Below are 23,582 nucleotides of genomic sequence, written 5' to 3' on the forward strand. Positions count from 1 at the left end.
TGAAAAAAATTTAAGTAAAAATTTAAGCTTAAGTAAGGCTACCTAAGTAACTGAACAACAAACTGAAGATCATCTCATACAAAGGCTAACTTAAAGTAATTTAGAACCAGTTATTAAATTCAGAGGGGAAATACTGTAGTAAGTTATCTTAGCCAATTCAAAATTGTTAAAACATTTAAATAATTTATAGTCTAAGCCCTTTCACTAATCACAATTATTCTTCCATTATTTGTTCCAATTGCTATTCATAAGTAGTTTTACATAATTGTTAACAATATAATTGCTCTGCTTTTATTATTTCAAGTATGCCTTTCCATTTAATCTGGGAATTCTGTTTCTCAGTTGTACTCCCTGCATATTATTCTGTTAGATAGCTGTACTTGTTTAATCTTTTCCTCATTTTTGGATAGTTAGATTTTTCCAATTCTTTTTGTTATATAGTAAAAAAAGTTTTTTTAACTTAAAGTTTCCAATTTAAGTAGGTATGAGATAGTGCCTTCTGGCTGCCTTATTTTTCCAAACGTTTAATTACCTGCAGAGTTGAACATGTTTTCAAATGTTGGTTTTCTTATGTTCTTGATGTTCTCTGACCATCTGTATACTGGGGACTTACGAGATATAAATACAGCACGCGTTTCCTTCTAGTCTAATGCCACCCTCAGCTCCGAAATGAGATTATTTTCCAATTATAGGATGATAACCCGGCAGTAGAAGTATAACAAATGTAACTGCAAAGGATTCTACGGCAAATTAAAATCGGAAATCTGTTTTGTAAACTTTTTTTCTTCAGAGTAGATGCTTAATCCTGCTATAGCACTCTTAAATGTGGGGATATAGCTTCCATTCAGCTGCCCTTCACACCATTTGACTGGAAAACCTATTCATCCCGTTTCCTGTTGGGCTACAAACCTGAACTTGAATCTTTACACCCAGTACAGCCTGCGCAGAGCGAGGCCCCAAACCTGGGGGCCACAGGGTGTGCTGAGGCTGGGGGCGCGCCGGGGGAGCAGAGTTGCCCCCTCGGACGGCCCTCCGCGGGAGCGCCTAGACCGGTCCCGCGGCCGCAGGCTCCCGCTGCCCGGCTGGCCCTGGAGCCCCCTCCCATCCTTCCTCAGGGCGGGGCCACGCCCCTCAGCCCACCTCTGACCACTTCACCTCCCGCAGTCCCGCTCTCACCGCCTTTTTAGGCCCCTCCCTTTCGACCGCGCCCATCACGGCGCTCAGGTTCTGTCCCCCCGCCCCAGGGAAGGCTTCGCCACCGAGCCCACCACCTTCCACTCCTCCCCACGCCTAATCCTCCCAGATTCGGCCTGCTGGAATGCCCCTGCCCCTCGTCGCTCTACAGTAGCCGCCCCGACCCGCACTGGGTCACCCTAAACCCCTCATTTCCCGGAGGAAGACCGGACGTTCACCGCTACTCCGGTCCGCGGAGCTGGTGGGGCGAGGCTTCGCAGCCCATTTTACGACAACTTGCGGCCGCGCGGCGCGGCTGACGGCAACGCCGCGCTGCTCTTGGAGAGGTCACTCCGGAGACGGCGTTGGTTTTGGGGTGTGGGGTCCGTGGCACTATGTGGCGCGTCTGTGCGCGACGGGCTCAGAATGCAGCCCCCCGGGCGGGATTCGGGGCTCGGTGGACGGCCTTTCGGGAGGAGCCGGGAGCTCCGTGCGTGACCCCGCAGTCTGGCTCGGCTCTGGCTCGCTGCAGCAGCAAGACCCCAGGGTATGGCGGGGTCCGGGCACTCTGCGGCTGGAGCCCCACATCTTGGGCCACACCGCGGAATCGCGTCTTGCTGCAGCTCTGGGGATCGCCTAGCCGCCGCTGGTATAGCCTCCCCCCGCATCAGAAGGTAAGCCCCGGAACCTGTCCTTCGCGGGATCCCGTTGTCCTTCACGGCAGACTTGTTGGCTTGGGATCCTTCCTTAGAGGCCTTGGTGATCCTCAGCCTCTGCCCCCCTCCGTGTATACTCTGTCAGTGTCCCTTCTCCATTGCCCAGCTTTGCTCTAGCTCTTGAACTTCCCTCTCTTGACCTATTCCATTGAAGAAGGAGCTGCAGGCTTCCTTCTCCTGACCGGTTCCATTCAAAGAAGAGCGCCAAGCCTAGGACGGTCTGTGGAATGTCTGCTGAGGACATGCTGTTAGACCCACCCAGTACACTGGAGCGGTAGGCCTGTCCTTTTGGTTGAGAGCTTCTGATGTTAGGAAATCCCTTTATAAGCCCATTGCCCAATGTGTGAAGGGACTCAGACTCAGCGTTAAATTAGTCTGAATTGAACGAAGTGTTACACCAGATTGAGAGTTAGGTAGCTCTTAAAATTGAGTATTTCTCCCTTTTCTCCTCTAGGTTCCATTGCCTTCACTGTCCCCTACAATGCAGGCAGGCACCATAGCCCGCTGGGAAAAGAAGGAAGGAGAAAAAATCAATGAGGGTGAACTAATTGCAGAGGTAAGTTGGAAATGAGTTAGAAGAGACTAGCTTAGCTAAACGGAGCATTAACTATCTGAGTGGGTAATTATCCCTTTTGCCTGGAGAATTCCGTGGACAGAGGAGCCTGGTGGGCTGCTGTCCATGGGGTTGCAAAGAGTCGGACACGACTGAAGTGACGTAGCATGCATACATTAAGAAATTTAGATGTTTTTTACAGTTTGATATGAGAGATTGGTTAGCCAAGTTAGCAGCAGCTAACCAAACTGATTTTTAGCCTGGGTGTTTTTAATAGGAATTCTTTCAAACCTGTGATAGAGGCTTTATTTTCACTGTTGAACTGTATGATTTTTTTTTTTATTGCTGTATGATTGATTTATGATGTTGTGTTAAATACTCTTTTCCATTATGGTTTATCACAGATACCAAATCTAGTTCCCTGTGCTATATAGTAGGACCATGTTGCTATCCATTCAATATGTAATAGTTTGCATCTGCAAACCCCAAAATCCTACTCTGTTCCTTCCCTGCCCCACCCCCCAATCACAAGTCTATTCTCTGTGAGTTCATTTCTATTTCGTAGATAAGTTCATTTGTGCCATTTTAGATTCCACATATTTTTCTTTCTTTTTCTGACTTACTTCACTTTGAACTGTGTGATTTTAGACACAAGTTAATAAACTTCATACTGGCAGCAGAAGCCTAAGCTCCTGCTTTTGTGTTAAAAGGTTGAAACTGATAAAGCTACTGTTGGATTTGAGAGTGTGGAGGAGTGTTACATGGCAAAGATCCTTGTTGCTGAAGGTACCAGAGATGTTCCAGTTGGAGCAATCATCTGTATCACAGTTGAAAAGTGAGTAGTACCGGGGGAATCTGTGAAAGTCAGGTGCTCAAGTGGAGTATTTTAGCCCAGAACTGAGGAGTTAGTTAAAGGCTTCTAAGGCTGATAAATCTGCTTTATAACCCCCTTATACTTACGTATTCTTTCTCTTCCTTAGGCCTGAAGATGTTGAAGCCTTTAAAAATTACACACTGGATTCTTCAGCAGCACCTGCCCCACAAGCAGCCCCGGCACCAACCCCTGCCGCTGCCGCTCCGTCACCTGCACCTTCTGCTCAGGCTCCTGGCAGCTCATATCCTACTCACATGCAGGTGAGGCTCAGCCTCTGGGTGTCTGCTCTAGAAAATTTATTATTTACTCATTATTTTTCAAAGATGAGTCGCATCCTGGAAACTGGCATTAAACCTGGCTAGTTTTTGTCATTTGAAAGTAAACAGATTTAAATATGAAAATTTACAACATTTATTTTTAGTGGTTATTTCCAGATGTGTGTGCTTGGAGAGTTCTTTTAATCTTTTTTCACCTCAGTGTAGGATAATGTTTGGTACTTTTCATTCAAGAATAACATGTCGGATTTTGAGGATTGTTTGTACTTATATCTGTACTTTGCTAAGTCGCTTCAGTCATGTCCGATTCTGCGACCCTGTGGACTGTAGCCCACCAGGCTCCTCTGTCCATGGGATTCTCCAGGCAGGAGTACTGGAATGGTTTGCCATGTCCTCCTCCAGGGGATCTTTCCAACCCAGGGATCGAACCTGTGTCTCTTACGTCTCCTGCATTGGCAGGCAGGTTCTTTACCACTAGCACCACCTGGGAAACCCACTTATATCTACTCCCTGTATAAATATAGTTTTTTTTTGTTTTTTTTTTAGTAGGCACCAAGTGCTAACTATTGAATAAAAGCTCCCAATTAGTGTTTTTCCTTGACATGTAGTGTTCTGTTTTCTCAGAGTAAGTGAAATAATCCAGTAGTATTTAGAAAAGACTAACAATAAAGAATCGGAGAAGGCAATGGCACCCCACTCCAGTACTCTTGCCTGGAAAATCCCATGGATGGAGGAGCCTGGTAGGCTGCAGTCCATGGGGTTGCTAAGAGTCAGACACCACTGAGCGACTTCACTTTCATTTTTCACTTTCATGCATTGGTGAAGGAAATGGCAACCCATTCCAGTATTCTTGCCTGGAGAATCCCAGGGACGGGGGAGCCTGGTGGGCTGCCGTCTATGGGGTTGCAGAGTCAGACACAACTGAAGTGACTTAGCAGCAACAATAAAGAGTAAGTGTCAAATAGACATATATAATGTGGAGGAGGGCGTGGTAATCTACTCCAGTATTCTTCCCTGGAGAATCCCCATGGACAGAGGAACATGGAGGGCTACAGTCCATGGGGTCTCAAAGAGTGAGACACGACTGAGCGATTCAGCACAGACATATAGCATTACAGCAAAGCTGAAGGTGGTAAATATAGTCACTGTTGATTCTGTTAACTAAATCAGTTTCTAAGAAACTGACTAGTTATTAGATATTAGGATTATCCCATGTATATTTGTGTGTTTTGGATATTGGAAATGGATAAAAGCCAGCTGCGTTTTTTCCTAAAGGATTAAGACTAGAACTTTTCCTTCTCTTAGTTTATTTGTAGAAATTTTTATATAGGAATAATTTTCTTCTTTGGGCATCATGTTCTATTCCCTGGTCTTTTATTAACATTCACTTATGATGAAATTTTTCCTGGTGGTCAGTTCACAGATCTATTCCATCCTGTTCAGCAAATTTTTTTTTTTTAATTAAAAAAAAGTTACAAAAATTTTTTTGGCTGGGCTGGGTTTTCATTGCCACGAGAAGGCTTTCTCTAATTGTGGTGAGCAGGGGCTACTCTCTTGTTGCGGTGCTTGGACTTCTCGCTGTGATGACCTCTCTTGTTGCAGAGCATGAGCTCTAGGTACATAAGCTTCAGTAGTTGCCCCTCGAGGGCTCTAGGGCATGGGCTCAGTCATTGTGGCACATGGGATTCATTGCCCCAAAGGCATATGTGATCTTCTCAGACCAGGGATCAAAGCCATGTCCTCTGAATTGGCAGGCCAGTTCCTAACCATTGGATCACCAGGGAAGGTCAAGAGTTCTAAGTTTTGTTTTACTTTTCCCCCCCACAGCTTCCTGAGACATCATCGAATAAAATGATTTTTCTCTCAGCATAATTCTTCTGTTAATTAGATGCAAAAGACTAAGAAGATAGCAAACAAAACCCATAACTGAGTGAGCATCCAAATTCAGTGAATGTATAAGCCATATAAATAGGGAAGCAGTCTTTAATTTAGATTAGCCAATCTGTTGTTTTAGATTTTACTTGGGTGGAAGTGACTATTGTTAAGAACAGGTTTTTATTGTTGTTTTGGGTTTTTTTTTCAGCCATGCCATATGGCATTTAGGATCTTAGTTCCCCATACAGGGATTAACCTGTACCCTGCTGCATTGGGAGCACAGAGTCTAAACCACTGGGCCACCAGGGATGTCCCAAACAATTCTTGATATTAGTTTTTTATCTTGAAAAAGTACCTGGGAGGGACTTCCCTAGTGGTCCACTGGTTAAGAATCTGCCTGCAGGGGTCACAGGTTCAATCCCTGGTCTGGGAAGATTCTCACATGCTGAAGAGCAACTGAATGCAAGTGCCACAACTCCTCAGCTTGTGCCCTCGAACCCACCAGCCCCAGCTACTGAGCCTGCGTGCCTTGAGCCCATGATCTGCAACAAGAGAAACCTCTCCGACGGGACGCCTGTGCACCGTAGCTGGAGCATAACACCTGCTCACTGCAACTAGAGAAAGCCTGTGTACTGCAATGAAGATCCCGTTCAGCCAAAAATAAATAACTAAAAATTTAAAAAGGTATCCAGGGAGTTTGGGAGAAATTCAGTCTCCTCTGAATGAAAAGGTAGATTTCAATAAAGCACACACTAAAATTTTAGTGGAAAAGTCTGGACTGAGGTCATTCTATGAAGATGAAAAGCCTCTAGCTTAATTTAAGTGTTAAGAAAGATGAGAAGATGTTCTATGTTTAGATATTGTTGAGGAATTAATTTTAGCTGTCTAGAAAGAAATCTTTCCCCTCTGCTCATGGTTTTTAACTTTGGAGGGTGGGTCAGAGTATCATTGGCACTATAAAAGCTTGAGCTTTGAAGGATTTACCTGTAGGGACACTATTGAGGCACGAGGCTTTTGCTGCTGGGGGTGCAGCAGGCAGATGGGAATTTGGATTGTCAGAGTTGCTGTCATTCCATAAAACTGTTTGCTTGCCCGAGTGCCATTGTGTCAAAAGCTTGCTGGTGTTGAGTAATAATAACATGTGTTTGTTTCTGCAGGTGGTTCTTCCTGCCCTCTCTCCCACCATGACCATGGGCACAGTTCAGAGATGGGAAAAAAAAGTGGGTGAGAAGCTGAATGAAGGAGACTTACTGGCAGAGATAGAGACTGACAAGGCCACTATAGGTGAGATTTCTTCAGCTCTTAGTGGTTGAGACTCTGAGTTTTCCAGTGAGGGAAGAGGATTGCCGTCCTATCCTATAATGAGTGAGTGATAACATGAAAAATTTTAATTCTTGGGATTAATTTCCTGGAACAGAGTATTTTCATAAACAGAAGTGTCGCATAGTTGGATCTGTCCATTCCATACTACACTCTCATTGAATCAAGCATGTATCAGGTTGGAGATAATTTTTAGGCCAGAGTTTGCTTATTAGCCTTATGTTACTGAGAAGCTGTATCCAAACTGACATTCTTCACACTGGGCAAGGGGGAAAAAAGAGGAAATAGAAAATAGCATCAAAGGCAGGAAAATCCTGAAGAAATTCAGATGACTTTGAGGGAAAACTTGAAAGTAGGGTTTAGACTGTTTTTGTATATGAGAATGACTGATGAAATGTATATATTACCTGTTTAGATACCATATCACATTTCCTTTTATTGACTATCTGATTTATTTTTATGCTCAGAAAAAAAAACCTGTAGACAATTAATATTTGCCATACTGTATCTGGATATCTGTAGATAAATATATATTTTTTCTGTCCAGTCCTCAAAGATGCAGTAGAAGCTTCTGGGCATCCTCTGCAGCGGTCTTTTTCAGATTTTGTTCTTCACACCCCATGATTCCTTGATGGCGCCTTGGGGTAAAGGAGACTTAGAGAGCCGGACTGTACTGTTCCTTGCTCCCCTCCTTCACTTACGACTCTGTTTTATCTTTTAGCATATTGTGCTTCCTCCCATAAAATTTTATTAGAGGAAAGCATTCTTGTTTGTTTGTTTTTTGGCTGCCCAGGTCTTTGTTGCAGCGCTCAGGCTTGTTTCAGAGTATGGACTCTAGAGCTCACGGGCTCAGCAGTTGCAGTGGCAGGCTTAGTTGCTCTGTGGCATGTGGGATCTTAGTTCCCTGACTGGAGATCGAACCCATGTCCCCTGCTTTGGAAGACAGATTGTTAACCACTGGACCACCAGGGAAGTCCCTATTCTGTTTGTTTAAAAGGTTGTTAAGAAGAAAGAAACAGAAAAGCCCTGGCAAAAATAGATCTGCTTTGCATTTTAACTTGATTACTAGTGTTGCTGTAGAGAGTGGTATTCTAGAAACTGGTCACTAGAGAAGTATTAACCTTGGTCAAACTCTAAACTCTGTAGTGGCCTTGGAGCCTTTTCTTTTGATATGTCTTGTATTGGATATTAATTCTCAGCTGGAAATAAAAGGATTCGTCAGAGATGTGTTCATCAGGGAGAGGCACAGCCCAACAGGAAGCTAAGGTCTAGAAGGCAAAAGAGGTCCTCTACAGTGGCTCCTTTTAGTTTTACTTTTGGAATCCTTCGTATTTGAGTTCCTTGTTAAAAAAAAAAAAAGCAGTAGCTGGAAATTCCCTGGTGGTCCAGTGGTTAGGACTTCACGGTTTCCCTGCCGAGGGCCCGGGGTTCAATCCCTGGTGGGGAAACTGAGATCCCACAAGCCACATGGTGCAGCCAAAAAAAAGAAAAGCAGTAGCTGAGTAAAGCTGTCAACACCACTGACTCTCTAGTAATGCTGTGTTTCTTCATACTGAAATAGTTGGTGTAATACCAAGTGTGCCCTCTTCAGAAAAGTTCCAAAGATGCAGCACTATCAACTGTAGTAGCTCTTCTAATTTAACAACCATGTGGTTCTGTTCTTTAGCAGTACAGCTGATGCCATCTTGGGAGACTTGTGGGTCTGCGTAGGGAGATGTTTTAAAGAAAACATTCAGAACTAACCACTGTGTAACCTCTTGGGGTTTTACTTAACAAATATTTATTAGTATTTACTTTGTGAAGTGAAGTTGCTCAGTCATGTCTGACTGGTTGCGACCTCATGGACTGTAGCCTACCAGGCTCCTCTGTCCATGGGATTTTCCAGGCAAGAGTTCTGGAGTGGTTTGCCATTTCCTTCTCCAGGGGATCTTCCCATGCCAGGGATCGAACCCGGGTCTCCCGAATTGTAGGCAGATGCTTTACTGTCTGAGCCACCAGTAGGTACTATTTCCAGGTGCTTGGAAAATATTAATTCACTTAACTTTTGTAATAGCCCTGTGAGGTAGGTACTGTTGTTCCCATTTTGTAGGTAAAGAGGCTGAGACACAGGTTAAATAGCTCACAAAAGGTTATATAGCTACTTTGAAGAACCTTTTACTTGAAAACTGTGCTTTGAATTTGGTAGGCTAGTAAAGGCCTTTAAGTTCCACAATGGTTTTTTCTTTCCATTTAAGGTTTTGAAGTACAGGAGGAAGGTTACCTCGCAAAAATCCTGATCCCAGAAGGCACACGCGATGTCCCTCTAGGAGCCCCGCTCTGTATCATTGTAGAGAGAGAGGCAGATATACCCGCGTTTGCTGACTACCGGCCCGCCGAAGTAACTGATTTAAAACCACCAGCACCACCACCTATCCCATCTCCGGTAGGTATGCTTCTAGAATTGAGGGAACGCTTACCTTATTCATCTCAAAATTAAGGGGTGATATTCTGGGTTCCTTCCAGTGCTAAGAGTCTGTGACTCAGGAAGGAGATAGTTAACATTCATGGAGATCTACAGGGTGCATAGGACGGCACTGTTCACATACTGGTCAATAGTTTGATTCTTGTAATTTTTCTTTTTCCTGCTTTCTTGAGTCTTGTTGAGAACAAAGCTGAGGTGACTTGTTCTTTTTATGCTTTAGGTGTAGATACACATATGGAAGGTAATGCTTCATCACCCGTTTTCTATAGAATTTGTAGTTTTTGTCAGTCCTCTTGGTATTCACATATTATAGTAGGTCAAGGTTATATTTGTAACACATGGGAATCTTGACATAAATGGCTTATTTTGCGTAGAGTTTACTCTTTTGTTATATACTATATACCAGGGTTTCCCTCGTAGCTCAGTCAATAAAAAATCGGCCTGCAATGCAGGAGACCTGGGTTCGATTCCTGGCTCAGAAAGATCCCCTGGAGAAGGAAATGGCAACCCGTTTCAGTATTCTTGCCTGGAGAATCCCATGGACAGAGGAGTCTGACAGGCTACAGTCCATGGTGTCTCAAGGGTCGGACAGGACTTAGTGACTAAACCACCACCATATGCTATATACCTATAACATGAACTCATATGAATTCCGGGCAGAAATAACACTATAAGGCTTCTGCAGGTGTAGAATCATGTGAGTTTAGACTAGGTACACAGTTCTGTCAGAGAAAACTTTGATTTCTGACTTCCATACATTTATGGGGAGCTGGCAAGTAGTAGTATTGGCTTATTTTTTTAATGTGTTTTCAACATGGAACCTTCCAGAATAATTTATTATTTTGGAAGTAGGTTAAGTAAAAACCATGTAGGTGATATAAGAGAATGAGAATAAAAAAGGGACAAGAAAATAGAGACAAGAGATTAAAGTGAAGAAAGGCTATAAGGATGTTATATACTGGTCACCAGAATTAAATTCAGTGCCTCTCTGTATTAATCATGGAGTTAGAGAACTTGACTTTGTTCTGTCTTTGTTAAAATAATGTTATTGTATTCATATTGCTGTATTATGTTGGTTAAGCAAGAAAAATGAGCATTTGACCTTTGGAAAAAAGATGAAAGTTATATTATTAAAATAGGTTTGACTTAATAAACTATAAGCTCTTAATCTTTCAGGTCAGTCTTTGCAGTGGTGAATTAACAATTTGTAACCTTTTTCAAAAGGCAGCCCCTGTTCCTCCAACGCCCCAACCTGTAGCCCCTCCACCTGCAGCCCCCCGGCCAGTTGCTCCAGCTGGACCAAAGGGAAGAGTGTTCGCTAGCCCACTTGCAAAGAAGTTGGCAGCAGAGAAAGGGATTGACCTTACACAAGTAAAAGGTATGTCTGTTTCTATGGAATGGAGTTTTACTAAAATTGAGTTTCCTCCTTATGACCAGAGAGTACAACTGCAACTATTAATATATAGAGCTGTCTTATCTGGGAAAGTAGGGAGAAGGATGAGGGAGGGAACTAGCAGAGTAGGAAAACTTATTGTGCTTTACTTGGTCTGTCTAAGATCTACCTGTATAATTTAGATAGCTTTTTTCATTTTCTATTAACGGGAACTGCTTAATTGTTGGTGAAAGTATGATGTGTTCAGCAAAGTTGGGTTATAGTACTTGATTATGTAATAAGAATTCTGTATTAGTGCTAGGCTGAGTGAATGTAGCAATACTCAAAACATAACATGAAGTTGGGATGATTTGAAATGACTTAAAATAATAAAATTCATATAAAACTGAACTAACACCTATTGAGGGCAAAGGGAAATGTCTTACTCATCTTTTTCTTCCCAAAGAGAACATGTAGCTTAGTGATAAGAGCATGGGCTCTTGAATCAGACCATCTAGGGTTTAATCCTGGCTTTATCACTTTCTATGTAATATGTCTTTTGATGAATTACTTTATCTGTTTTTCCATCTGTAAAACTGAGATAATAGTTTCCAATAAAATAAGTGAAGGGCTTAGAACAGTATCTAGAATATAGTAATACTCCATACATATTAATTTTGTTCATATTATTATTACTGGCTGGCATTTAAATGTTTTAAGCTAAAATTTAATGTAAGGTAATTAATATACTTTGGAAAGGGGTGGGAGGAATTACTATTCCTGGAGCTTGGTTCAATGGCTAGTACTCTGTGCCAGGCATTTAATTACCAGACTTAATTTGCATAACACTTGAATTTTGGATAGGAAAATAGACTCTTGAAAGATCTCTTATTCTGTTAAGCAATGAAGTTGCAATTCGAATCTAGATTTGTTTCATTTTAGAATCTGTATTTTTCCCATTACCCTATACTTCCTTCTGTTTTGATGTTCTGCCATCTTTAATTACTCGAAATAATGGCTACTTCTCCAGTTATCCAGCTATGAGCAAACATCATTCGTTATCACTGTCTGCAGCCTGTTTTTATGGTTTGAAAGCAAGCCAGTTCCCAAAAATACAGGGACAGAAGTTATCACTGTTTTACCTCAGAGAATTCTTGTAAAAAGACTCTTTTCTCCATTAATGTCATTTCACTAATACTTTGCCATTCTTTATGTATATATGATTAGGGATAGCAATTTAAGTTTGAAAACATTTTTAAGGGGAGGAAGGACTGGGTTAATAATTATATCTGAGGAATTTAAACAAGTAAATGAGGACCATTTGTTGGATATTGAGTGATACTGGCTGCCTTAGGAAATATTTATGTGGAAAAAATCTCAGTATTCTTATGCAGTTAGAGTTAAGTGATTTATTTATTTAAACAGATATTCATTGAGTACTGTCTGTGCATCCAGCACTTGTTCATGGCACAGACAATAAAGAAGTGAATGGACGGGGATTATAGCATAGTAGTTTCGAGTGTTGGCTTTAGAGCTGGAATGCTTAGATTTAAGCCCCAGCTCTGGCGAACACTAGGTGTGTTCCCTTTGCTGTCTCAGTTTCTTTATTTGTATATAGAAATAAAACTTTATAGCTTGTTGGGATTAAATACGTTAATAACAGTGCCTGTACATAGGAAGCAAATATAGGTAATTAGCTATGGTGATAATAATAGCTTATTAAATAATATGATTTGAATGCTAACAAATAAGTAAACCAAGTGTTACGCTAGTGAGAACCAAACAGGGTACCTCTGTGTCATGGGTTTCCCAGGTGGCACAGTGGTAAAGAGTTTGCCTGCCAGTGTAGGAGACATGGATTCGATCCTTGGGTCAGGACGGTCCCCTGGAATAGGAAATGGCAGCCCACGCCAGGATTCTTGCCTGCACAGTTTCGTGGACAGAGGATCCCGACAGTCCATGGGGTCGCAAGGAGTCAGACACGACTGAGCGACTCAGCACAGCACACGCATGCATGCATGACCACTTTTGGACGGGATGGTTGGGGAAGATCTTTTTGACGAGGTGAAATTTGATCTGATCTGAAAGATGAGGAGGAGTCAGCTATTAGCCAACCATGTGAAGAACTGCAAGAGAAGCATTCTGGGCAAAGACCAGCCTGAAGGGGAGAGAGCTTGGTGTGTCTAGGCAAAGAAAGGAAGCCAGTGTTAATGGAGCATAGTGAGCAAAGTGGTAGGAAATGAGGGCAGAAAGAAACTCAGGGGTAAGAACATGAAAGACTTTACAGGTTATGATAGAGTTTTTGAATTTTATTTCAAGTAGAGCAGGAAGCCACTGAAAGATTAAAATGAAGACATGGCATAAAATCATTTATATTTTTAAAAGATTGTTTTGGCTGCTCTGTGCAAATGGATTAAATGAAAGCAAAAGTGTCTGTTAAGATGTTGCTAGAGTCGGTGGTTTACACAAAGGTGATGAGAATAGAAATGGAAAGAAATGGACAGCATCAACATACGTTTGTGGCAGAATCAACAGAACTTAGTCAAGGATTGGATATGAGGACTCAACAATAGCGACTTCAAAAGATATATGCAGTGACAGTTTAGACAGGATGAAAAGTGAAAAGTGAATGAAAAAGTGGAGATAGCATTGTCAACAACTTAGTCAAGAGCTTTTGCTGTGAAGGAAGGCACAGAAATAGAAATGTACCTTTCCGGAGGATATGGGCTCAAGAAAGGGCTTTAGAAAATGAGTGGTGGTAGAACAGGCCTAGTGTTGTTTCTCAGCTGTGGCACTGCTGACATTTTTGACCAGGTAATTCTTTGTTTGTGGGCTTCTCTGGTGGCAAACCACTTCAGTATTCTTGCTTTGAGAACCCCATGAACAGTATGAAAAGGCAAAAATATAGGACCCTGAAAGACGAACTCTCCGGGTCAGTAGGTGCCCAGTATGCTACTGGAGACCAGTGGAGACCTAACTCCAGAAAAAAGGAGGCGATAGAGCTAAAGCAAAAACAACGCCCAGCTGTAGATGTGACAGGTGATGGAAGTAAAGTCCGATGCTGTAAAGAGCAATATTGCATGGGAACCTGGAATATTAGGTCTGTGAATCAAGGCAAATTGGAAGTGGTCAAACAGGAGATGGCAAGTGTGAACACTGACATTTTAGGAATCAGCGAACTAAAACGGACTGGAATGGATGAATTTAACTCAGATGACCATTTTATTTACTACTGTGGGCAAGAATCCCTTAGAGGAGATGGAGTAGCCATCATAGTCAACAAAAGAGTTCAAAATGCAGTACTTGGGTGCAATCTCAAAAACAACAGAATGATCTCTGTTCATTTCCAAGGCAAACCATTCAATATCACAGTATCCAAGTCTATGCCCCAACCAATAATACTGAAGAAGCTGCAGTTGAACGATTCTGTGAAGACCTACAAACCTTCTAGAACTAACACCCAAAAAAGATGTCCTTTTCTTTATAGGGGACTGGAATGCAAAAGTGGGAAGTCAAGAAATACCTGGAGTAACGGGAAAATTTGGCCTTGGAGTACGGAATGAAGCAGGGTAAAGGCTAATAGAGTTTTGCCAAGAGAACGCACTGGTCATAGCAAACACCCTCTTGCAACAGCACAAGAGAAGACCCTACAAATCGATACCATCAGATGATCAATACCAAAATCAGATTGATTATATTCTTTGCAGCCAAAGATGGGGAAGCTCTATACAGTCAGGAAAAACAAGACCAGGAGCTGACTGTGGCTCAGATCATGAACTCCTTATTGTCAAATTCAGACTTAAATTGAAGAAAGTAGGGAAAACCACTAGACCACTCAGGTATGACCTAAATCAAATCCCTTATGCCTATACAGTGGAAGTGACAAATAGATTCAAGAGATTAGATCTGATAGAGTGCCTGAGGAACTATAGATGGAGGTTTGTGACATTGTACAGGAGGCAGTGATCAAGACCATCCCCAAGAAAAAGAAATGCAAAAAGGCAAAATGGTTCCCTGAGGAGGCCTTACAAACAGTTATGATAAGAAGAGAAGTGAAAAGCAAAGAAGAAAAGGAAAGATATACCCATCTGAATGTAGAGTTCCAAAGAATAGCAAGGAGAGATAAGAAAGCCTTCCTCAGTGATGAGTGCAGAGAAATAGAGGAAAACAATAGAATGGGAAAGACCAGAGATCTCTTCAAGAAAATTAGAGATACCGAGGGAACTTTTCATGCAACGATGGGCACAAGAGAGGACAGAAATGGTGTGGACCTAACAGAAGCAGAAGATATTAAGAAGAGGTGGCAAGAATACACAGAACCATACAAAAAAGATCTTCATTACCCAGATAACCATGATGGTATGATCACTCACCTAGAGCCAGACATCCTGGAATGTGAAGTCAAGTGGGACTTAGGAAGCATCTCTATGAACAAAGCTAGTGGAGGTGATGGAATTCCAGTTGAGCTATTTCAAATCCTAAAAGATGATGCAGTGAGAGTGCTGCACTCAATATGCCAGCAAATTTGGAAAACTCAGCAGTGGCCACAGGACTGGAAAAGGTAATTTTCATTCCAATCCCAAAGAAGGCAATCCCAAAGAATGCTCAAACTACCACATGATTGCACTCATCTCACAGACTAGTAAAGTAATGTTCAAAATTCTCCAAGCCAGGCTTCAACAGTACATGAACTGTGAACTTCCAGATGTTCAAGCTGGATTTAGAAAAGGTAGAGGAACCAGAGATCAAATTGCCAACATCTTTTGGATCACAGAAAAAGCAAGAGAGTTCCAGAAAAACATCTACTTCTGCTTTATTGACTATGCAAAGCCTTTGACTGTGGATCACAACAAACTGTGGAAAATTCTGAAAGAGATGGGAATACCAGACCACCTGACCTGCCTCCTGAGAAATCTGTATGCAGGTCAGGAAGCAACAGTTAGAACCGGACATGGATCAACAGACTGGTTCCATATCGGGAAAGGAGTACGTCAGGGCTGTATATTGTCACCCTGCTTATTTAATTTGTATGCAGAGTACATCATGCGAAATGCTGGACTGGATGAAGGACAAGCTGGAATCAACATTGCTGGGAGAAATATCAATAACCTCAGATGTGCAGATGACACTACCCTTATGGCAGAAAGTGAAGAACTAAAGAACCTCTTGATGAAAGTGAAAGAGGAGAGTGAAAAAGTTGGCTTAAAATTCAACATTCAGAAAACTAAGATCATGGCATCTGGTCCCATCACTTCATGGCAAATAGATGGGGAAACAGTGGCAGACTTTATTTTTGGGAGCTCCAAAATCACTGCAGGTGGTGACTGCAGCCATGAAATTAAAAAACGCTTGCTTCTTAGAAGAAAAGTTATGACCAACGTAGACAGCTTATTAAAAAGCAGAGACAGTACTTTGCCAAGACAGGTTCATCTAATCAAAGCTATGGTTTTTCCAGTAGTCATGTATGGATGTGAGAGTTGCACTACAAAGAAAGCTGAGCACAGAAGAATTGATGCTTTTGAACTGTGATGTTGGAGAAGACTCTTGAGAGTCCCTTGAACTGCAAGGAGACCCAACCAGTCCATCCTAAAGGAAATCAGTCCTGAATATTCATTGGAAGGACTGAACGCTGAAGCTGAAACTCCAATACTTTGGCTACCCGATGCGAAGAACTGACTCATTGGAAAAGATCCTGATTCTGGGAAAGATTGAAGGCAGGAGGAGAAGGCAACGACAGAAGATGAGATGGTTGGATGGCATCACCGACTCAATGAACATGAGTTTGAGTAAACTCTGGGAGTTGGTGATGGACAGGGAGGCCTGGTGTGCTGTTGTCCATGGGTTCGCAAAGAGTTGTACATGACTGAGTAACTGAATGGAACTGGTGACTCAGTGGTAAAGTATTCACCTGCCAATGCAGGAGACACGGTTGCAACCCCTGGGTCGGGAAGATCCTCTGGAGAAGGAAATGACAATACACTCTAGTATTCTTACCTGGGAAATCCTATGGAGAGAAGAGCCTGGTGTGCTGCAGTTCATGGGGTAGCAAAAGAGTTAGACAACTTAGTGACTAAATAACAGTTCTTCTTGGTGGAGTGAGGGTGGGGTTCCTCTGCATTGTAGCATCCTTGGCTCTTAATCGCTACAGGGTAGTAGCATCCCCCACTTTTAACAACTAAAAAACATTTCAAACATTGCCAGATGCCCCCCCTGGCCAAACTGTAAAATTGCCTTGTTGAGAACCAGTGGTCTAATAGAAAGGGATAAATTGATGATGCAGAATAATTTGGCAAGGAATAAAGTTCTGAGAATGCAAAAGGGGATGAAATTGCTCTTGGGTAGGTATTAGGACAGTCTGTCTGTTTTTATAGGAGGGAAGAGAATATGGGGTGGTTTTACAGGTTTGGTGGCAACAGATGAGGATGAACCTGTCTGGTTGCTGCTATTTGTTCAGTAAAATATAAAGTGAGCGAGGAGTTCCCTGGTGGTTTAGTGGCTAGGACTTGGTGCTTTCAGTACTGTGGCCCGAGTTCAATCCCTGGTTGGGGAACAGATCCTGCAAGCTGCTCAGCATGGCCAAAAAAGTATAAAGTGAGGCGACCTGCTGTAGAGTTAGTGTGGGAAGGTTTGAGGTTAGAGAGACTGTGAAATACTGTTCTCAGAGATTGTGAAAGTGACTTCAGGAGAAACAGTTTATCTTCTGGGTAGTTTTGTGAGTCTGTTTTAGATTTATGTCTCTGATTTATAGTGCGGTCAGTCAGCTAGGTGTGTACTTCCTTCTCCCAGCAATGTTAAACTACTCTGGTGCTGGCACTGAGAAGGCCTGTGTTATAGAGCTTGCCGGGACAGTGATGGTAACAATGATCCGTAGAGCGTAGCCTGGGTAAGGAGGACGTGAAGACAGGAGGCTGACAACAAATGATGAGAGTGGAGGAGTCAGTCTTGATGAAGTGGAAGAAATTTTGCAGTGGGTGGAAGGAATGGTTTAAAATAAGTGAGCTGAGAGGATCAGCAGTTAGTGTTTTCTGACAACAACTCTAACATGTAATGATGTTTTTCCAGACCATCAGTCAGTTCTGTGACACCACCCGGATAACCAACAGTTCAATCCTGTTCTGACACTAACTCTCCAGAGTTAGCATCAGACTCCACAGGTTTAAGGGTCCAGTCCCACAAGTCTGCCCTCATTTCAGGGGGCAGTTGTGAGTCCTGGGGACCACCCATATTTGTTTTCCATGGGCTATAAACCAGAAGTGCCTAAGACCCCCCTCCTCAGGTTTGATAATCATTAGAATGATTCACAGAACTAAAGCAAAGCACTTTACTGTTGCCTATTTATTGTAAAAGATACAACTCAGGAACAGTCAAATGGAAGAGATGCATAAGAGAGTATGGGTGCTCTGGTGGGAGCACCAACTCCTTGGCACGTTAATATGTGCACCAACCCAGAAGCCTTCCAGGTCTGGTTCAGGAGTTTTTATTTTTATAGGGGCGTGGTTGCCCCTTTACAGGCGTGGTTGATTGAACCATTGTATGTGTGTGCTCAGTTGCTCAGTCATGTCCGACTCTTTGAGCCCGCCAGGCTCCTCTGTCCATGATATTTTCCAGGCAAGAATACTGGAGTGGGTTGCCATTTCCTTCTCCAGGGGATCTTCCTGACCTAGGGATTGAACCTACATCTCTTGCATCTCCCTCATTAGCAGGCGGATTCTTTACCACTCCGCCACCTGGAAAGCTGGATTGTATCATTGGCCATTGGTTATTGCACTCAATCTCCAATCCTCACCTCTACACCCCCTTCCCAAGGGACAGGTTGCTCACTAAATTTGACCAAAATGTGATCATTTTGGGAGAAGCTGTTTTGAAAGCCTAAACCCTGATGTTCAGAGTTTGATTTGTCTCAGAGCTACCCACATTATGGTTTATATTTCTTTGATGCAGAGCATTTTCACGTCACTGTCCCATTTTATCTTCATGACAGACCCATCAGCAGGGTCTGGTATGATAATCTATCCTACAGATGAGACTAAAGAGCAGATGAGATTAAGTGACTGTAGTCATCTGTCTAGTTTATATTTGACAGCAGCCCTACATTTTTCACTCCTAGTCTAGTGTTCTTCCCTTTATACTATACTGCCTTATGATGATCTGTTATGCCTTCCTAGGGAGATAAGCAAAAGAATCTCAAAGATTTCTACCAACTCCTCAGAGGGAGTTCTTATGGGTGGCTGAAGATTAGCATAAGACAGGTGGTCCTGCAGTTTCCTCATCTTGAGGAACGACAGGGCTGAGATCAGCCTTGGCTGCAAGGACGGCTATGGTTTCTGTCCTTTATGAGAAGGGGATCTGATAGGTGTGCTGCCACCTCTGTTCTAGCTCCTGGTATGGATACACAGTCTTAGCCAACCAGTTTTCATAATGAAGGAGAGGACTTGGGGTGAACTGTCTTCTTTGGAGTAAGATGAATCAGTTTGACCAAATTTTTTTAGAACTGGGCAAGGGTAAAGGGTATTTTAATACTGAATCTCCTTAGAATTAAGATCCAGAATTCTCTACTTAGGTGTAATGTTAAACCTAAGAGGCCATGAATGGGAGGAGGAAACAAACTGAATGAAAGTAAAACTAAGCCTGTTGAGGGAACTTTGAAGATCTTTTCTCATGTGCAACATGATGGCTATTTCCTTCATAATCTCTAACACAAGCCAGTATAGAACCTTGGCTGCTATGAGAAAGTTGTGAATGATGGAGACCACATATGGATTGAATGATTCTAAAAGATGAGATCATTGCATCTGAAAGTTATTCATGCTATTTCACAGTAAAAAAAAATTATCTGGTTTGTTCAAAATAATTGTTACCATGTCTGTAGAAAGATAATTCTTTAACATGAAGTAAATGTAGAACCCAAATGAGATCTTTTCAGAGTTAAGAAAGGGTGTTTTGGAGCTAACCAAGAGGAGGTGACCGAAGCTGGTATTTTTTAGAGAAATGTTTAAGGGGCATGATTGAGGCAGTGGCCCCTTCAGAGGGTCTGTGGTAGAGAACCTCTAGGAACTTGTGCTTCTGGATCACAGTGCTGATCTCCTTGAGGAATCAGCGGTTCACTCTCCCATACATGGTATTTCTGTGTCTCCTCCAGGGACAGGACCAGATGGCAGAATCATCAAAAAGGACATTGACTCCTTTGTGCCTACTAAAGCTGCTCCTGTGAGTTCTATTTGGCTTTTTTAATTCTGGTTGCAGTTTTGTCTGCAGAGTGCTTTGTCCAGCCTGTTAGACCCTTGCATACAATGAGTGAAATAGCTTAATCAGTGCTGTGTTTTTTTTGTCTGATTTTACTGGCTGACAGTATATAAGTGTGAATGTGTTGTTATTCATATACAAAAGCAAAGATGCGACGGTGATGGTTTAGTTGTTAAGTCATGTCCGACTCTTGCGATCCCATGGACTGTAGCCTGCCAGGCTCCTCTGTCCATGGGATTCTCCAGGCTAGGATACTGGAGTGGGTTGCCATTTCCTTCTCCAGAGGATCTTCCCGACCCAGGAATTTAACCCTGGTCTCCTGCATTGCAGGCAGATTCTTTACCAACTGATCTATGGGGGAAGTCCCAAAGATGCTATACTACATCGAAATCCTTCCAAGTTGTTTTTGTTTTTTGAGTAGAGATACTAAAGTTTTCCTAACATATTATCTCACTCAGACACTACTTTTAAAAGCATGCTTGACTTGGGTTTGAGTTTTATGTGGTTAATTAGTCCACAGAGGGATTAAATCCACATCGTCAACTCTGATCAGCAAAGGTGCTAAGATAATCAGCTATAAGTAAGGATAATGATTTAGTTATTTAGATGTTTGGTTTAAAATGAAATATTTGTCACTATTTTTTATTGACACTATTCAGGAAAATACAATACCTTCTTTGTATTTATCTCAATCTTTTCAATTTAAGAATGCTTTGATTGTTTTTCTTGAGGAAAATATTGCAAAAACAAAATTGTGATATAAACTAGTCATAGAAAAATGACACTTAAAATATGATTACCCAATTCCAAGTATGAAAATTAAAAACAACTCTTAAACAAGCACAGTCCAGATCTGAATCCCTTTTGCTCCCTTGGAATAGAAATAGTTATTTTTCTATAAGCTCTTTAATTTTTACTTTGCCATCTGTAAAAGAATCACTAACGGTAGTTCACAGTTGCTGATGCTAAGACTAAGCCACAGTTCCTAAGAACTTTCTTACCTCTCTCTAGACTCCAGCAGCCGCTGTGCCTCCTCCAAGTCCAGGAGTGACTCCAGTTCCTACAGGCGTCTTCACAGATATCCCAATCAGCAACATTCGCCGAGTAAGAGTATTACCATAACTCCAGAACTCAAGCTGTTGGGGACATCTTTACTCTGATTGTTCAGTTGCATCCATAGTTTAAAACACTTAAGAAGAAGGAAAAAAAAAAAATAAGAGGAGACTTTTTAAAATTGTGGATCTTCGATGATTCATTTAGTAGATGTTTGGTTTGGCCAGTTGAATTCTTAGAATACACAAACACTGTGTTCTGATTAAATACTACTACAAGGGGCTAAACTGTGCTCCAGTCCTACATCTTTCAGTTCTAATAATACATAATACATCAGGTAGGCATCACCAGGGAGCAGGTGCTGAATAGATAACGTCTCATCTCAACTCAAGATAATTGATTTTTTATTCTCTTTTGATTTCAGGTCATTGCACAGCGGTTAATGCAATCTAAACAAACCATACCTCATTATTACCTTTCTATTGATATAAATATGGGAGAAGTTTTGTTGGTACGAAAAGAACTTAATAAGGTAAAAGGTCTGGAATTTCAGCCTCTATAAATTCTAAAAATCTTGTTTTCCTTCACTGAATATTTACATTTTTGTTCCTGTATTGTATTTTGTTATAAATGCCAGTTGATGATGGAAAGTGGATGTCATCTTAATTTTAACTTGCAGAAAATATCCTGGAGAATTTTCTTTCTTTCTTTTTTTTTTAATTTTAATTTTTTTTTCCTTTATTTTTTATTAGTTGGAGGCTAATTGGTTTCTCCCATACATTGACACGAATCAGCCATGGATTTACATGTGTTCCCCATCCTGAATCCCCCTCCCACCTCCTTCCCCATCTCATCCCTCTGGTCATCCCAGTGCACCAGCCCTGAGCACTTGTCTCATGCATCCAACCTAGGCTGGTGATCTGTTTCACACTTGATAGTATACATGTTTCAATGCTATTTTCTCAGATCATCCCACCCTTGCCTTCTCCCATAGAGTCCAAAAGTCTGTCCTGTACATCTGTGTCTCTTTTTCTGTCTTGCATATAGGGTTATTGTTAACCATCTTTCTAAATTCCATATGTATGCATTAGTATACTGTATTGGTGTTTATCTTTCTGGCTTACTTCACTGTATAGTGGACTCCAGTTTCATCCATCTCATTAGAACTGATTCAAATGTATTCTTTTTAATGGCCGAGTAATATTCCATTGTGTATATTTACCATAGCTTCCTTATCCATTCGTCTCCTGATGGGCGTCTAGGTTGCTTCCATGTCCTGGCTATTATAAACAGTGCTGTGATGAACATTGGGGTACACGTGTCTCTTTCAGTTCTGGTTTCCTCAGTGTGTATGCCCAGCAGCGGGATTGCTGGGTCATACGGCAGTTCTATTTCCAGTTTTTTAAGGAATCTCTACACTGTTCTCCATAGTGGCTGTACTAGTTTGCATTCCCACCAACAGTGTAAGAGGGTTCCCTTTTCTCCACACCCTCTCCAGCATTTATTGCTTGTAGACTTTTGGATAGCAGCCATCCTGACTGGCATGTAATGGTACCTCACTGTGGTTTTGATTTGCATTTCTCTGATAATGAGTGATGTTGAGCATCTTTTCATGTGTTTGTTAGCCATCTGTATGTCTTCTTTGGAGAAATGTCTGTTTAGTTCTTTGGCCCATTTTTTGATTGGGTCATTTATTTTTCTGGAATTGAGCTGCAGGTGTTGCTTGTTTATTTTTGAGATTAATCCTTTGTTGCTTCATTTGCTATTATTTTCTCCCATTCTGAAGGCTGTCTTTTCACCTTGCTTATAGTTTCCTTTGTTGTGCAAAAGCTTTTACATTTAATTAGGTCCTATTTGTTTATTTTTTATTTTCCAATATTCTGGGAGGTGGGTCATAGAGAATCTTGCTGTGATTTATGTCAGAGAGTGTTTTGCCTATGTTCTCCTCTAGAAGTTTTACACTTGATCTTAGCCAAAAGGCCGAGAAGCGATCCTCTAGGAGTTTTATAGTTTCTGGTCTTACATTTAGATCTTTAATCCATTTTGAGTTTATTTTTGTGTATGGTGTTAGAGAGTGTTCTAGTTTCATTCTTTCACACGTGGTTGACGAGTTTTCCCAGCACCACTTGCTAAAGAGGTTGTCTTTTTTCCATTGTATATTCTTGCCTCCTTTGTCAAAGATAAGGTGTCCATAGGTACCTGGATTTATCTCTGGGCTTTCTATTTTGTTCCATTGATCTATATTTCTGTCTTTCTGCCAGTACCATACTGTCTTGATGACTGTGGCTTTGTAGTAGAGCCTGAAGTCTGGCAGTTTGATTCCTCCAGTTCCATTCTTCTTTCTCAAGATTGCTTTGGCTATTCAAGGTTTTTTGTATTTCCATACAAATTATGAAATTATTTGCTCTAGTTCTGTGAAAAATACCGTTGGTAGCTTGATAGGGATTGAATTGAATCTATAGATTGCTTTGGGTAGTATGCTCATTTTCACAGTATTGATTCTTCCAATCCATGAACACGATATGTTTCGCCATATATTTGTGTCCTCTTTGATTTCTTTCATCAGTGTTTTATAGTTTTCTATATATAGTTTCTATATATAGGTCTTTGTTTCTTTAGGTAGATATACTCCTAAGTATTTTATTCTTTTTGTTGCAGTGGTGAGTG

General features: G+C 41.6%; 1 protein-coding gene across 1 annotated transcript in view; it reads left to right on the top strand.

Moving 5' to 3' along the window:
* The first annotated feature begins 1,492 nt into the window (after positions 1–1,492).
* DLAT (dihydrolipoamide S-acetyltransferase) overlaps positions 1,493–23,582 on the top strand; it is a 32,638-nt gene continuing 10,548 nt past the window's right edge. Inside the window, exons 1-10 of the mRNA XM_061144689.1 lie at positions 1,493–1,847; positions 2,344–2,445; positions 3,153–3,277; positions 3,423–3,576; positions 6,624–6,750; positions 9,021–9,208; positions 10,472–10,625; positions 19,759–19,826; positions 20,874–20,966; positions 21,340–21,447. Of these exons, the coding sequence (XP_061000672.1) occupies positions 1,569–1,847; positions 2,344–2,445; positions 3,153–3,277; positions 3,423–3,576; positions 6,624–6,750; positions 9,021–9,208; positions 10,472–10,625; positions 19,759–19,826; positions 20,874–20,966; positions 21,340–21,447 (1,398 nt within the window). The 5' untranslated portion in view covers positions 1,493–1,568. The remainder of the gene's footprint in view (positions 1,848–2,343; positions 2,446–3,152; positions 3,278–3,422; positions 3,577–6,623; positions 6,751–9,020; positions 9,209–10,471; positions 10,626–19,758; positions 19,827–20,873; positions 20,967–21,339; positions 21,448–23,582) is intronic.

This window comes from Dama dama, chromosome 1 (genome assembly GCF_033118175.1).
Source record: "Dama dama isolate Ldn47 chromosome 1, ASM3311817v1, whole genome shotgun sequence".
NCBI lineage: Eukaryota > Metazoa > Chordata > Mammalia > Artiodactyla > Cervidae > Dama > Dama dama.